Raw genomic sequence first — 15,551 nt, forward strand, 5'->3', positions numbered from 1 at the left:
CATGGCTAACAGCTGTGTAAATCAAAGAAGAGAGATTTAAGGGAGAGAATGAAAAATATTTATGCTGACAGTGTTTTCTGCACCAATTAAGTAGTCAGGAAGAAGTTGACATGATACTTATTAGGGGGGGGAATTGTGACTTGTCACATAATGGAGCCTGAAATATCTTTTAACAGTTAATGTATTATTACAGTTTCTGGAGTTTCTATGTTTCCATCTGGATAAATATCTGCTGTATAATCTTTCCATGTTTTTATATAAGTGGATTTCAGTCTTTTGAACCCTGCATGGCCATTGAAATAACACTGGGAAGGCTTTCTCCTCAAGTTGTCTTCTGAAGGCAGAGAAGGAGCAGGAAGGCTCCTTTTTTCATTGACTGAAGAAGTGGTCAGTATGTATTACTGTAACCTGTCACTGTGCTTAACTAGGACTATTACATTTACATTTTTCAAATACTGGTAAGCTCTATTCAGGGAAGACATGTCACTATAAGGTGAAATTACTTCTGGGACGTTCTAGCACAAAACGCTCAGTTTCCAACTTAAAAGCTTTGTATGTCTGAAACCACCTCTCACATATGACCTATCATTGTAACACTTTTCTTCAAAATCTTTCAAATCCCACTTTATAAACTATAGGTCCTCCTTTTTCCTGCCAATAAAAACAAACTAAATTCTGTAGCTGCAAGAGGACAGTGTTGCAGAGGAGTCTGGAAAAGAGATTATTCTTGCTCCGGTTTTGTAATCTTTTTCCCTTTCCATTGTTTGCACAAAGTGAACTGGGTAGGGATAGCCAGCTGCAGCATGTGAGCAAGGACTTGGAATCTTCCTCATCCTTGAAGTCCCTGTGTGGGTTTGGTGCTAGTAGAGCAGGACGAGAATAGCAAGGTAGTAGGAGAAAATTCTCCTGTGTTCATCTGTTTGGGTGTTAACCACGTTTGCGTGTCCTCAGAAAGCTGACGAAGTGATTGTATATTAAGAATGAAGCAGTCGTTATATTCCTGGATGTGTCTAATGGGCCTTGTCATGTTTTCAGGATGCTAGAGGGTGGTAAGTGCCCATCTGTGGTGCTCGCTAAAAAGAATAATTTTGGTGTTCAAGCCCAGCATAGTTGATTGCAAGACACACTTTTTGTAAAGTATAGTTTAAGTTGCACCTGATACAGTGCAGTGAACAGGTACCAGGCAATTCTGAAAAGAGCATACATCTTTGCAAATGATGATCCATCTGGGAGTTTGAATTTTCTTTTCAGTCAGCAAGGTTGATAGGGCTTGAGTAAATGTTTCTGAAGAAGTCAACCCTTTGTGTATGAATTGCATCATTCTATCAGTCTACAGTAGAGAAACTGTCACTGTGCTGTGATGTCATGGAGATGGTAGTGCATATATGAGTTGTCATACATATCAGTGCAGGATTTGGCAGCATCTGAGCTGAAGCTGCAGGAGATGCATGGTTTCTCAAGCTCAGCCTACCTTTGTGCCTATGTGTTATGTGGGTATGAATTCTGTAATGAGGTTGTCACACAGCTAAACAGGAGAAGAAAGAGGTAGCTTCTGTTCCAAGTTCTGTAACAAACTGCTTTTCGTCACTGTCTGGAGTTGACAGGCTAGTGCCACTTTCTTCAGAGAGCACATGTTCAATACTATGGGGATTTCATGTAACTAAAAGCTCTTGAATTAAAATGAAAACTTGAAGGAAGAGATTGTATATTTCAGCTAGTAATACTCACTGTCATGTTGAAGAAGTCTGAATCCTGCAGGGTAAATGTGGATGCTGTTTTAACATAATACAATAGTTAACCTTCCTGAGGATCTCCACTATGTACTGGAATGTTGTGTTGTGTTCCCTCTTCCCCCAGTAATACAGATTTCACTTTTATTAGCATTAGTTCTAATTTAATTAATTTATTTTAAATTACATTTATTAGAATTAGGATTTTATTAGTATTAGGTTATGAATACATGAATTCTACCAGTTCTTCTGCCCTCTACAAGTTTAACTTCCTCAGGGTGGAATCCTATATATTTTTCATGCCCAGAACAAGCCTTGGCTCCAGTGCTTATGTAGCCCTTGTGGATATTCAGTGGGTCCACCTGGTGTTGAAGTCCCTGGTGGTTCTGCTTTAGCAGTCTGAAAGGATTGAAAAAGGAAAAAAAAAAAAATTGCTTTCCCTAAACTATATGTTATATATGGGCAGGAATGATTTGCTTGCAAAATTCACGTTGAGTTGTGCACGGATATGTCCTACTGTGTGTGTGCAGTTTTGTAATGAATGGTGCTGCCATGGAACTATTGCCCCAGATTATTTGTGCATGTGTCTTGCTTGTGCATTTAAAATAGTCCTTTTTTGTGTTAAATACATGTTTTTTTCTTTGCTTCAGTGTGCAAGGATCCACCCTACAAAGTTGAAGAATCCGGGTATGCTGGTTTCATTTTACCAATTGAGGTTTACTTCAAAAACAAGGTATGGAATCACATACTTTTCCTTAAAAAAAAAAAAATCACGTGGAAGTCAGTTTTTTTAAAGATTTACAGTTTAATTTGTAAACTCAGTTAAAAATAAGGTTTAAAGCTATCTTTGTCAGTGCTGTTCCTCAACTCAAAGTCACTGTAACTTTTAGAAATGCATAATTGTGTTTACTACATAACTCTCTGAAATTAGGATTACCTAATAAAATTAAGAAGTTGAATGTAACTATTCGGAAGAATTACTAGCCCTACTCAGAAGTGGACAGACTTTAAATAATGCTTAAGGAAGTTCAAGAGCCACTTAAACTTTAAGAAAGGAACCAATCTTATGTTTATTTCATAACGAACTCATTGTTCTGTGTTAGTATGGCCAATATTTTTAATTTGTTCAGTTTTTGATCTTTCAAAATAGTCTTTTTTTTTTTGAATCCCGCATCCTCAGTTTAAAAAAAAATTCTTTTAGACTGCCTGTGAACATTGATTCTACTGGACTCAACAGTACGAGGGAGCACAGTTTAAAAACAAACCCAGTGGTGTTCTACAAAGCTTGCATTATTGTGGTATCTCAAACTCTGAATCTAAGTAAATGCTGCACTTACTGTGGGTGTTTTACATAGCAAATACAGAGATTTCTTTTAATGTACGTAACAGGGTCTGTATTACTAGTAAGTCATTCAGATAAAAAGAATTGGATTTGGGTGTGGAATTAAAGAGCAAAATGCTTGCAAGGTTTAATATGCAGTACCTTAACTGCAATATTTTAGGTTCCTTTTGTATGTCATGTGCCTCCATGAAGCTATTATTATACTTTGTATGCACTTCCAAGATACCTGTGTGTTTGGTTTTTATACCAAGATGTAGTTTAACATAATTATTTTAATCAAGTCAGTGTTACATCTTCAATGTGTTGAATGCTTGGTGAAAAACTAAAACCAAAAGAAAATAGAAATGCTTAGTAAAAGACTTTTGCTGGTACACTTGTCACTTAAAATTTGTGTTAGAGTACAACTCTGTTAGCTGTGTATGCTTTCAGGTAGATATTCCAGTACTCTTTTGTCTTTCACAGAAAGCTCTGTCAAGGTGTGAGGTGTGGATAATTCTGCTCAGGCACTTTGTAAGTTGTAGGTTTCGAACAGGTAATTCTGAAATGTTCCCTGTATCAATCTGTGAAGAGCAGTGTTTAGTCTACCCTGTGTGCTGTTGGAAAAGGAAACAGAGCTGCTGCAGTGAGTTGACTGGCTTTTTTTGGTATGCTTTTTAGCTCTGTCTCCCTTAGGGAAGTGGTTTTGATTCATTCAGGAAATCTAATGAAAAGCAGCCCATTCTCTGTAACTCTGTTAAGAGCTCATCCCAAAACTGGGCAAAGTCAAAAGAGTGAGACAATCATTGAAGCATCTCGGCAGAAAGCTTCCTGCCCGACATTTGTTTTTTTGTTTTCCACTCAGACTTTTGGCTGCCTTTGACTGTGGAGACCTGCAAATCTCAGGATTTCTCCAGCAGGAGTTGTGGCTTAGACTTGAGATCAAGAGGGCAGCAGTGATTACAACTCACCTCACCCTCAAGCAGCATGTGGAATTAGGAAGTTTGCAAACATCCCTCACCCCTATTTTGGTGTCATGGAATACAACAAGCAGCAGTTGGACTGTGAGTCAGCTAGCTGTTCACATAGCTGCAGCAGCATGCCCTTCCCTGGGGTCAGTACAGTACAAAGGATAAGTGGCACAAAAATTGAGCGGGCATTCCTGAGGCAAATTACTGCTTTCTCCTGGCACAGCTACTCTTCCTCCCCTAAGTCATTTCACAGGTATTCCAGTACAGAAAAAGAGGAGATAGACAGAAGGAGGAAGAGGAGACAGACCATCATCAGTTATTCAAGGTAGACAACTTTTCAATTTCTGGTTCAGAAAGTACCCTAATGAATAGAGGAGGCATGGGTACAGGAAGCCACCTGGACCATGGAGAATTAAAGAGCGCCTGTTCCCAGGACTAAGCAGAAATTGGTGGAAAATCTAACAGGCATTTCACCCCAGCAGAAAATATTCCAAGCTTTAAAGAATTAAGGAAATGACAGACTAACCCTCCCCAACCCCCCCTCCCCCCAATTCAGCAGCAGCAGGCTATAGTTGTTAGCCTTTGAGACTAAGTCTTTGAAAAAATGCTTTTAGGTCAGAAGACTTTTACTCTGGAAAATGCAGTCCATTTAGGATAAGGCTCATAAACTGCAGTATATTCTGCCTTTACTGTCACACCGATTTGAAATAATGGCAGTGGTATGGGAAGTCCTTTGTGTAGTAAAAGTCTGGTTTGAAATCACTGGTTATGTTCATCTAACTTTCCACAGAATTCTTTTCAGACTCCCATTTATAACTTCTTATAACTTTGCTTGTATGGCAACGTTGCTGGTACCAACTGTTAGCCTGTAGCAATGTCACAGTTTTCTAAGCAGACCGGGGAGTAAAACACTTCCATTTTTTTTCCACAAGAAAAGCATGTGCTAATATTTCTATCAGTAAGAAATATCTTCATCCGTGGTTACCTTTGAAAATGGTCTGTCAAGAAAATAGTTCATCTAAGGGAACTACTCTATTCTGTCCTCGGAAACAGACTACTGCAGGCCTTTTATTTCAGGTCCCCTTCTGTTGTCTCTGCTCCAAGTCTAGAGGTGGGACAATAAGGATGTCCCTTGGCTGTGTTTGAAACCTCTGATTTAACTTTTAGAATAACTGACGTTTCTATGCTTTCTGTTTTTCACATCTTTGGAATCCTAAATCAAAATGAAACATTTTTTAATGTGATTTTTTTTAAGCATCTGTCACGGAACAGAGCACACATTCTGATTACATGCAGTGTTGGATATGTGCTAAGATTTTGCTGTAACTCTTCCTCTTCTTCCCTCATGGTTCCCTTTTTACTAAAGCTTTTCCTGAATGTGGCCTTTTACTTGTGTTCTGCCTTAAGACTGACATTGGTTTGGTGGCTTCTGTTGCACATCAGGACCTTTGGAGAAAGGGCTACTTAATACTGCCTTAAAAGAGCACCTAACATATACAGTTTCTAGAAGGGACTGTGTAAATATATAACACAAATTATAATTAGTATCTTTTCTCTGGTGTTATAAATTGAAGTCTGTCTATTCAATGCCACTAGTGTCCTTTTTCAGCTGAGGCTTTCTCAGGTAGAAATTGCTAGAAAATCTAATAGGCATTTCACCCCGATGGAAAATATTCTAAGCTTTAAAGAATTAGGGAAATGACAAACAAACCTCCCTCCCAAATTCAGTAGCAGCAGGCTGTAGTTGTTAGCTATTGAGACAAGTCCTTGAAAAAATGCTTCCAAGATAAATTTGCCTTTCCTGTTTTTTCTCTCTCCATATTGGTACAGGGAACATTCAGTTTCATTTTTTCACTGCACTGGCAGAGAATTTTAATCACTTGGAAGCTGTGGTAGAACACTTGAAATCTAGCTGGCCACACTTGTTCAAGGCAATGAAGTTTCATTAATAAATGAGCAGACTCTATCCATAGGAGATAAATATAGTTGGCTGCAGTGGTTTCATTCTTACCCCTTTCTACAACTTTGTGAAGAAAACAGTAGTGTTTGGCTTCAGTGGAGGAATTTGCATTCAAAACTTACTGCAGTGTCTTCAGTACTATCTAGAGCTCAGAAGTGTGATTGTGTTGGTGACTGAGTTACCTTGTGTCAGCTGAATCATGATACTTGTCTATGCGTATGTCTGTAGCCTGTGCCAAACATGACATAACACTTTCAATTAAGCCTTGTCAGGACAGCTTGAAGTTCATGGGGTTCATGCATTTTACCATGTGTTTTCATCGGCTAATAGGAGCTTCTCTGATTTACTGTAGCTCGGCTGACGCTTGGTAAATTCCATCATGTATCCGAGAACACAGGGAATGGTTAAAAATGACATAATTTTCATTTTAATTGACAGTCTTTATGTAGCCCTTGTTTTCAACTTAGTTAGTTTTGGTGCTAGATGTTTCTATCTGGTTATTTTCAACCCTCAGGAAGAACCTAAGAAAGTTCGATTTGACTATGACTTATTCCTGCACCTTGAAGGCCACCCACCTGTAAATCACCTCCGCTGTGAAAAGCTCACATTCAACAACCCGACAGAGGAATTCAGAAGAAAGCTGCTAAAGGCAGGAGGGGTGAGTCCTGCACCCATGTCAAAAGCCATCACAATAAAGATGTTGCTGCTTATTGCTGGTGCATGATTAGTATAATAAAACTTGACCTGACAGTGAAACTAAGTGAAGTGTTTTTGTGATTAACTTCATATAAGAGCTCAGTGCTTGTTGTCTTTAAGTGGAATGGGTGAGCAAAGGAGCATGTGCGTACATGATTAGCTATCTGTCTTCACAACCAAGCAATTCATGTTTACTTCTGCAAAAGCAGAACTTGGACCTTTCACATGAAGTGTTGCTTGTTGATTTTCCAGAGATGAAGTACAGGAGGGCTACTGTGATGGGAGGAAGTAATAAGTAAATAAAATGTCTCTCACTTCAAGAGAAATGGTTCTAGTTATAAGGTAGAACAAGTTAGAAACTCTAAGTATAAATAAACCTACTTAAATTTATATATTATATGTTACACAGTCTGAACCACAAAATTTACCAAGATTTCTTTACGTGTTGGTAGAAATAATTGATATGAAAAAGCCCAAAGCAATGTTGCCCATTTGGAGGAAGGAGAGGGCCAAACCTTTACATTTACACTTTGTTGATTAGTGGAAACTGTTCTGCTGTGTTTCACACGATGGCAGAATCATTCATGCTGGCAGGGACCGTTTGTGGCTCAGCCATGGGGTCAGACCAGGCTGCTCAGGACTTCACCCCTCCTTGCTTGAGTGTGAAACCTCCCCTGGCTGAAGGTGGTCCAACCTCGCTGGGCTGTCTTCATGGGGAAAAGGCTTCTCCTTATCTCCAGCCTGAGCCTCTCATTTGTCAGCTTGTGCTGCTGCCTGTTGCCCTCCTGTCACATGCCACTGTGAAGAGCCTGACTGCATCTCCTCCATTCCCTCCCATTGGTGCCAGGCACGCTGTTGGGTGCCCCCAAAGCTGTCCTTCCTCGCATGGCAAGGGCTCCAGCCCCACTGTCTCAGTGGCCTCCTCTCACCTCCCATTTTGTTGGTGGTGTTTCTGTGTTGGGAACCCAAACCAGAGGCAGTATCCAGACAGGGTCTGACCAGCACCCAGCAGAGGGTACAGTCCCTGCTCTCTCTTGGCTCTCAGGGCTGTGACCTGCTCAAAAGGCTGTAGGCACTGCTGGCCCTTGTTGCTGCCCAGGCACACAGGTGGCCCTGGCTCAGCTTGCTGTCTTCCAGGGCCAGCCCCACAGGGCCATTTCCCAGCCCCTAGCCTCATGGCTGCAGGGCTCTGCCTTGCTGGGACAGGGCTTGGCATTTGGCGTTTTTTCCTGATTGTATTCCATGGGGCTGTTGTTAACCGTTTCCTCCAGACTGCCTGGGTCCCTCCTGGTGGCAGCCCTGCTCTTGAGTGTTGACTGCTTCCCTTCTCCAGTTGATTGTCATGCGCAAACCTCATGAATAAGAGTGTGTTCTGTCTCTTCCTCCAGGTCACTGATAGAGATGTTAAGCAAGCCTTCATATTGTGGGTCTACTAATATAAATGCCAATGCTTATCTTTGTGTTTTTGAACAGTCGTAACAAAAATGGGTAGCCCTATTTGGCACAGTTAGACCGTAGTAGGGTCTGGGGTGGAAAGAGGAGGCAGCTAGTGTGAGAATATTTAGTCTGCTGAAGAGGATCTTTGAAAACAAAGCAAAAATAAGTAGTGGGTATAGTCTGAAAGACCTTGTTATCCTCCTGGAGAAAATAACTGTTACAACTATAGTTGTATTGAAATAGAAGCCTGAGCTGTGTTTTGTGTTTGCATTTGTTAGGTGCAAGAGGGTATCCATGTCTGGACAATGTGTTGGCTCTTTAGTGTGTTTGCAAATAAAAGATCAAGATTGTATTCTGGGAAACTTCATGAGCTACTGCTTTAATATTAATCATATCAGGTCAGTTGTCAATGGACAAGTTTTACCCACAAGTGTAATAAATCTAAATTATGCCAGCAGGGACTTTGGGGGCTGATGGGGGTGGTTAAAAAGGTAAAAATAGGAAATGTTCTTCTTATTGCTCATTTTCTGTGCCTTCTAGTTTTAGGTTTCTTAAGTTAACAAAAGCAAAAATGTTGCCTAATTGTAAACAATGAAATGTGGGGTATTTTGATCAAATACTTTCCCTGAATATATCAGTATGGTCATTCTTAAAATGCTTTGCGTTGTTGCCTTTTGTCTTCTGGAGTCTACAGAAGCAGTCTACAGTCTGCTTGCCTTTTTTCTTTTTTTTTTCTCCATTTTTCCAATTTCTTTCCAAGAAATGGGTCCCTTTTTTTTGATGCTATTGGTGTTTCATTCTTCCCTCTGTAGGGTTTCTGACCTAGTAGTTTGTCTGATCAACTTGGCAGAGAAGATGTAATAGCATTCTGTCTGTCTTGTTACTAAAAAAGTCTTTGTGAAGGGCTTACATCTCCTAGCATTGAACCTGTTACACTTTTATGAAATGCTGTACACAGGCTTTTCTTGTCACTGTTGTAGAAGCCCTAGAAAGCTGGCTCTTGCTTCCAAGTATAAGTAGAATAGACAACTGAATGAATTCATGAAACATTAACTCAGTTATGACTTCCATGCTTTAGACTGAGAAAAGCATTTACAGGATAAGTAAGCATGAGATGGGTTTTGCACTTACCTGTAAGACAAAACAATTAATATGTCTAGCTTATGGCTGTCTTCAAAAAAAGTAAAAGTAACAAGTCAATGGATTTCCTTGACAGGCAACAAGTCGGGCAGAATGAAGTTCATGTCCTTCAAAATGATTGAGGTGCCATCTTAATGTAAAATGCTGAGCGATAGCTTTAAGAAAAGACTCTAAGCTGGAGGACTCTTGCTTACATGCTTTTTAAATAATGGTGTAAATCACTTGAGTTCTGTGCACCTTGAAACTCAGTTCTCATTAGTTTTTCTCCAAGCAAAAGTCATGGGATGTGTCATTCCACTGACATAAACCACTAAACATGATTCTTTTTTTCTCATCTGCATAAACATATGTATTTTACAAATAGTATGCCCTTCTGAAGGGAAAGGTGCAGGCTCACCTGGCACCTGCATGCTCCCATATTCAGTATAGACTTGTCTATGTGTTCGTTGCTTGCTGCAGATTTCTTGAATTATCACTTGGATCCTCACAACTCCCCTTTTCCCTCACACATACATCTTGTCACATCCCAGATGCGAACTAGTCAGGGATATTTGCTACAGTCAATATTCTTTTGTCTTTCATGCTGAGAACCCCTTTTTTTAATTATTGTTTTAAAATGAAGTGCTAGCAGTCTGCTGGTGCATTCTCATGGTTACCCTTCCCCATATGCATCCCATCTTTCATATGCCCAAAGGTCTGACTGGTTATCCTGCAGTTCACTGGGAGAGCGTAAGAGTAACATTCAGATATCCTGAGTAATGAAACAAGTGAGAACACAACTGTGGCACAGCTTTGCAGTGCTGCTGTGGCCACTTTAGTTAAGGCAAATAGGACGTTTAGGATGGTGCCAGTCACGTAGATTAACTCTGTGGAATATTTCTATCTTAGCATTTTATTTGCTATCACCAGAATTGAAGCATGAATGTGCTGTCAGTCATTATTAGTAGGAGGTCACCAAGTTGCTAATTTCTCTTCCAAACTGAGAATTACTTTTTTGGCCCTTACAAGAAGAAGGATTTGATTTGGCTTCAGAGATTGTGTTTCTGTAGTCAGGAAGGTAAATAGGAATGTTTGGTTCAATCTTACAAAGGCCATATCCAATTTGCAAAGTTCTTTGTCAAAGTTTTCCACCTTCAGAAACTTATTTTCTACACTGAACTTCCCCCCGCCCCCTGAAAAGATTTACTTGCACTCAAGTCTGTTTCTACCATTTACCTACTTTCAGTTGACCTTGTTCTCATAAATGTAAAAAGAAATGTTTACAGAAGAAATGAAATATTTTCAAGAGTATGCTGGGCAAATTCAATTGAACCATTCAGTGTAATTTTTTATGTTCCATCTCTTTGCATATGTATTGTAAATGACATTTATTTTAGAAAAGTTTGCTGTGGAAATGATGCCACTGAGAATTTTTTGCACCATTTACTCAGTGTAGTACCTAATGATGTGAAGCTAACATGTATACAGATATGACTCGTGAATTAGCAGCGTATACCATAATTCAGCCTGTTGCTTGAAATCCCCGAAGACACCCTGTGTACAGATGATGACTTTTATTTAATCCATTTCTTACCAAGCGAATTATCAAGCTAGTGGTAGTGACAGAACTATATACCTGTAGTCTCCTACAGAGCTCATCCTCTAGACACAGCACAAAATTGTGCATGAGTAGGTACAGTAGGATTGAAGTTTTCATCAAGTAAACACAAGTAAGCGTTGATCCTTACATGATCATTCCTTCCTAGATTTGCCAGTTGCTTTTTCTGATTAGTTTCAGCCTCTAAACATGAAGGATCCTGAGGGAAAAGAGGTGGCACTGTGATTCCTGCATATGGATGTGGGAAGAGGAATGATGCTGACAGGGAAATTATAGTCAAAATAATCTTCAAATTTGAAGTAGATTTTGAATGTTGAACCCCACTAAAACCATTTATAAGCAGGGTCTGACCCTATTGATGTATTTTGTGTTGCCAGTAGTGCTGGTTCTATTGCTTTTTTGGCTTGCATGTTTTTCAATTTCAAGAAAAAATAGAAAATTACACCTAATCTGCTTATTGAGCCAACTAAAAATAAATTAATTTTGAAGATGCTGAATGGCAGCTACCTAACAGTTAAATGGAATTTTGCCTCTGGAAACATAGACTTGCTCAGGTGTCACTTGTCTGAATATGAATTATGAATAGTTTAATTTTGATTCTTGCAGGAAAAAGTAGTAAAATTATTTTCAGTACATGTCAAGACAGTGATTTAATATAGTCCTCTCTCCCATATCTGCAAATATACAAATAAAAATGTTTGTATTGTGTAATACTCCCACCTTTTTGGAATGAGACTCAAAGTTGTTTAATCCAGGAGTACACAGACAACATTTAATAGTTGAGTTTTTCATGAAAGGAAAGTCTTATGGATGCCCCTTAAAGAGCAGTTACCACTATGAATAAAAATAGTAAAATTAATAACATTATTACAAAGGCACATGGCTATTAATGACACAGTTTGATGTTTCAGATTTAGAGGATGCAAGGAATAGGTCACTTTTAGAGTAGTAATGATTCTTTTTAGCAACACTGGTGTCGCTTTTTGTCTACGTTCTGTAAAATTAGTTTGGAGATACAGCAGCTCCGCTTCTGTAGTGAGGCAACTCTTTCCTTGAAGACAGTTGATCTATTAATGAGTCAAGAGAGAGAAAGAATCATTCTGAGAGGGGATACAATTTTTAGAAAAAAAAAAAATCAAGGTAAAAATTCAGGTTTTGCCAAAACCCACTGCTTTGTTGTTTGAGTTGTTTTTCAAATGTTTGTGGTTTTACTGTTTAACAGTTGAGAAATGTCTTTTCGGTCACTTGAGATGCCTGCATAATGCCAGTTCTAAAACTTATGTTCCTAATCCATGTAATGAAGATGAAATTATGGGGATTTCTCTCTTTTCTCTATTCTCCCTTGTGCCTTGCATTTCTTCTGTGTCAGCTGGAATAGTTGGCTTCTACCCAGAGCCAACCTTAGGTATAATGCTGCTCTAGGGAAGGGATTATCTTTAATCTTGTGCTTTTCATAATTAAGTAATAGAATTTTCTTAAACTATGTATTACTTAACTTTCAAGCAAATAGCTTAAAAGACTTCTAAAAGGTTTTCTATTCCCTTGTGAGTTTTTCGGTTTGGATATGAATAACAGTTGTTCAGGATAACTGGCTTTTCATTGTTACTTTTACTGCTTTCAGTGGTGAATGAACTTGTTCTTCACTGTGAAATGATATGGGGTGCGGCAGCCCAGGACCACACAAAGAAGTCTGTTTGTCTGCTACTGATGCACGATGAGTATAGTTCATCTGCAGGGCTGCAGAAATGATGTAGTAATGGTTCATTTTTCCTGGAATTCTAACATTTCTCATAGCTCCTACTGAAAGTACTGTTTGAATTTTTCCGTAGCACATTGTGGGGAAGCTCACCAACCTGTTCTGAGTCTGCTGTATGGAGGTGTTCTTAGATTACCAGCTCAGTAAATGAAACTACAACAGGTAGCTTGGCATGATCTGTTTGAAGCAAGATTATTCCAGCTTTCTTGATGGTCTCCTTTCATTCAGGAAAATGAAAAAGTAGGAGACAGACAACAGTTTTTGGTAGTGGTTCATTGCCCTGCAGAAGCTCTAATGTGCTTTAATAAGGAGATTGTGTTGATCTGGAGCAACTGTGACAGCTTGTGCAGTTTCTAACTGTGTAAGTATCTATGTGGGGTGGTAGATCTCTGACTCCTATGCATCAAGGGTGGCAAGATGTGCATTTATAGAAATAGGCAATAAGAGAAGACCAGCTTCTGTGGAACATCTTGAGGCTGTTCTTCATGCTTTCTGTACTGGAATCTGAAAAGCAAAGTTTTGTGTTTTGAGAGTGGGTGGTTCTTGTTGGGTACGTGGGTACCCCAGGCTGCCAAACATATTGGTAGGTAGGTGTTGTCTTCGACAGGTCAGTTTTTTGTAAGGAGACTTCTGAATCAGTTGATAGTAGGTTTACGTACAGGTATTACAATTTCATAATTTTTCCCAAATTGCTGGAAAAGGGATAGTGGAAAAGGGTTCCTGATTATATAAAGATAATAGGTAGTGCACAGTTGTTGTTCCCTGATCCCTTCCTTTGTTCAGCAGTGCATGGAACTACATAAATTAAATACATGGTACCTTTTCTTTCCATAGCACTCGATTGTCTTGAGTAGCCAATTGGAATGCCATTAGAAGGTGCCTGCAGATCAGATATTATGGAGATTGGTCACTTCAGGTTAATCAAGCAGGTAGGATCATTCCTACAATAATGTCAATACCAATGGATTTCTTCCACCCACTGTTTTTCGGGGGAAAAATAAGTTTTCTTTTGCCCTTTCTCAGGAAGCTGTCTTTTATTTGAAGCAAGTGGTAGACAAAGGTTTTAAATACAAGCTCAACAGCTGCAGGCTAGCAAAGTGGGTGTTTGGTGAACTAGAGGTAAGATACCACTACCAGCAGATCAATTTGAATGCTTGTATGTGTAATGCTTTATTGGCATGTATGAGAAAAGGAGAAGAATCTTTCTTTGGGGTGGACTGGTGAGAAGAGTCTTGGGGAGGGGGAAGCTGTCTTACACATCTGTCCATAACAACAGTGAAAGTAAAAGATAGCTTATGTACACTTGTTCTTTTGCTCTGTGGTAGTAGTTGTTTACCAGCATGGTAGTCATGTGATATTTGTATGCTCTGATATGATTTAGTCTTGCATTGTTTTCATAAATCTTTCTTAGGTACATTATTAGAACGAGATCTTGTTAAATCTTATTTTGATGTTATCATCTCTTCCCTATGTTGAGCTAAAACTTGTATGGAATGGCTTATTAGTGGTGGTGTAGGAAACCTCCCAGTTACAGTGTAAACCAGAAGAAAGCCAAATTAAGAAAGGTAATTTTCTTCTGTCCAAGTTTAGTGTTGTGTGTTAAGTAGCTGCCCACACTGATGCTCCAGTTTTCCTCTCACAGAGAAAGTGAGAAGGAGTGTGGCTCCTTCCATCTCTGACATGCATTATAAAAATAACTCTCTTCCCCAAACTGTCCATTAACTGCAGTCTTTGGTGTCCCTGGAACAGATGGGCTTTGGAGCAGGACAGGGAAAAACATCAGTGGGCATCTGCATTTTCTTCTGTTTTCATCCAGTCCCATCAAGCAGTTATTCCATTCATCAGTGCTGCTATTGGTCTTTCTTCTCTTTGACTGGTATCCTCTGCCATATCAACATCATCTCTCCATCTTCACTAGATTGCAGGCTGGCTTTCATGGGATTTCACCTCACCTGCTGACTGAGTTTCTGTATGCCTTACGGAACAGCTCATATGACCTTTTTTCTTCCCTTCCTGGAACATCTTCTAACCCAACAGCCACGTTTGTATGGTGGAGCTTCTCCTGGACAGCACAGGGTATCTCAGAAAAATAGTTACCTGTGTATCATCTGTGAACTTACTGAGAGTTCACTTGATCCCACTGAATCATTAATCAAGACATTAAACAGTTTTGGACTAAGTGTTGATCCTGGAGAGACACTGATAGTCACTGGCCTCTAGCTTTACCTCACACAGCTGAAGGTAACCATTTGAGCTCAGCAGTCCAGACAGTTCTCCATCCATCTCATAATCTATTTATCCAGTCTGTATCTCATAGGTCTGGCTGTAAGTTGGGCAGGGTGTTTCTTAGTAAACCTATGTTGACTGCTCTCAGTCACATTCTTGTCCCGCCAGTGTCTGAAAGTGGCTTTCAGGATGATTTTCTGCATCTTCTTCCCAGGAACTGAAGTGAGACTGATGGGACTCTTGTTCCCTGGATCTTCTTTCTTGAAGATGAATGTGATATTTGCCTTTCTCTAGTCATCAGGAACCTTCCCTGATCACCACAACCTTTTGAAGATGATAGAGAGCTGCCTTGCAATGATACTGACCAGCTCCTTCAGTATCCCTGCTTGCATCCAATGTGGTCTCATGAACCTGAGCATCCCTGTGGATGAAGTGCACCCTAACTCAGTCCTCTTCTCTTGTGGGCACTGACACTGCCACAGACTCTGTGAGGATGCTCAGGTACCTTGGAGGCCTAAGGAAACAAGATCTTACTAGTGAAGATGGAGTCTAAAAGAACATTGAGTACATAAGTCAAGTTCTTTGTCATGAGGTCTCTTTCCCCATTGAGCAGTGGGCCCACACTTTCTTTAGCCTTTCTTTTACAGCCTGTCTGTTTTTAGAAGTGTTTCTTGTTGTCATTCACATCATATAATATTAGCTGCTTCCTATGGGTGCAAA

At 39.7% G+C, this 15,551-nt stretch overlaps 1 protein-coding gene across 1 annotated transcript in view; it reads left to right on the plus strand.

Moving 5' to 3' along the window:
- Positions 1–15,551, plus strand: part of MLLT3 (myeloid/lymphoid or mixed-lineage leukemia (trithorax homolog, Drosophila); translocated to, 3) — a 134,835-nt gene that overhangs the window by 67,237 nt on the left and 52,047 nt on the right. The window contains exons 2-3 of the mRNA XM_010564457.1: positions 2,381–2,463; positions 6,494–6,637. Of these exons, the coding sequence (XP_010562759.1) occupies positions 2,381–2,463; positions 6,494–6,637 (227 nt within the window). The remainder of the gene's footprint in view (positions 1–2,380; positions 2,464–6,493; positions 6,638–15,551) is intronic.

The sequence above is a fragment of the Haliaeetus leucocephalus genome, unplaced genomic scaffold, assembly GCF_000737465.1.
Source record: "Haliaeetus leucocephalus isolate CR32 unplaced genomic scaffold, Haliaeetus_leucocephalus-4.0 Scaffold180, whole genome shotgun sequence".
Taxonomy (NCBI): domain Eukaryota; kingdom Metazoa; phylum Chordata; class Aves; order Accipitriformes; family Accipitridae; genus Haliaeetus; species Haliaeetus leucocephalus.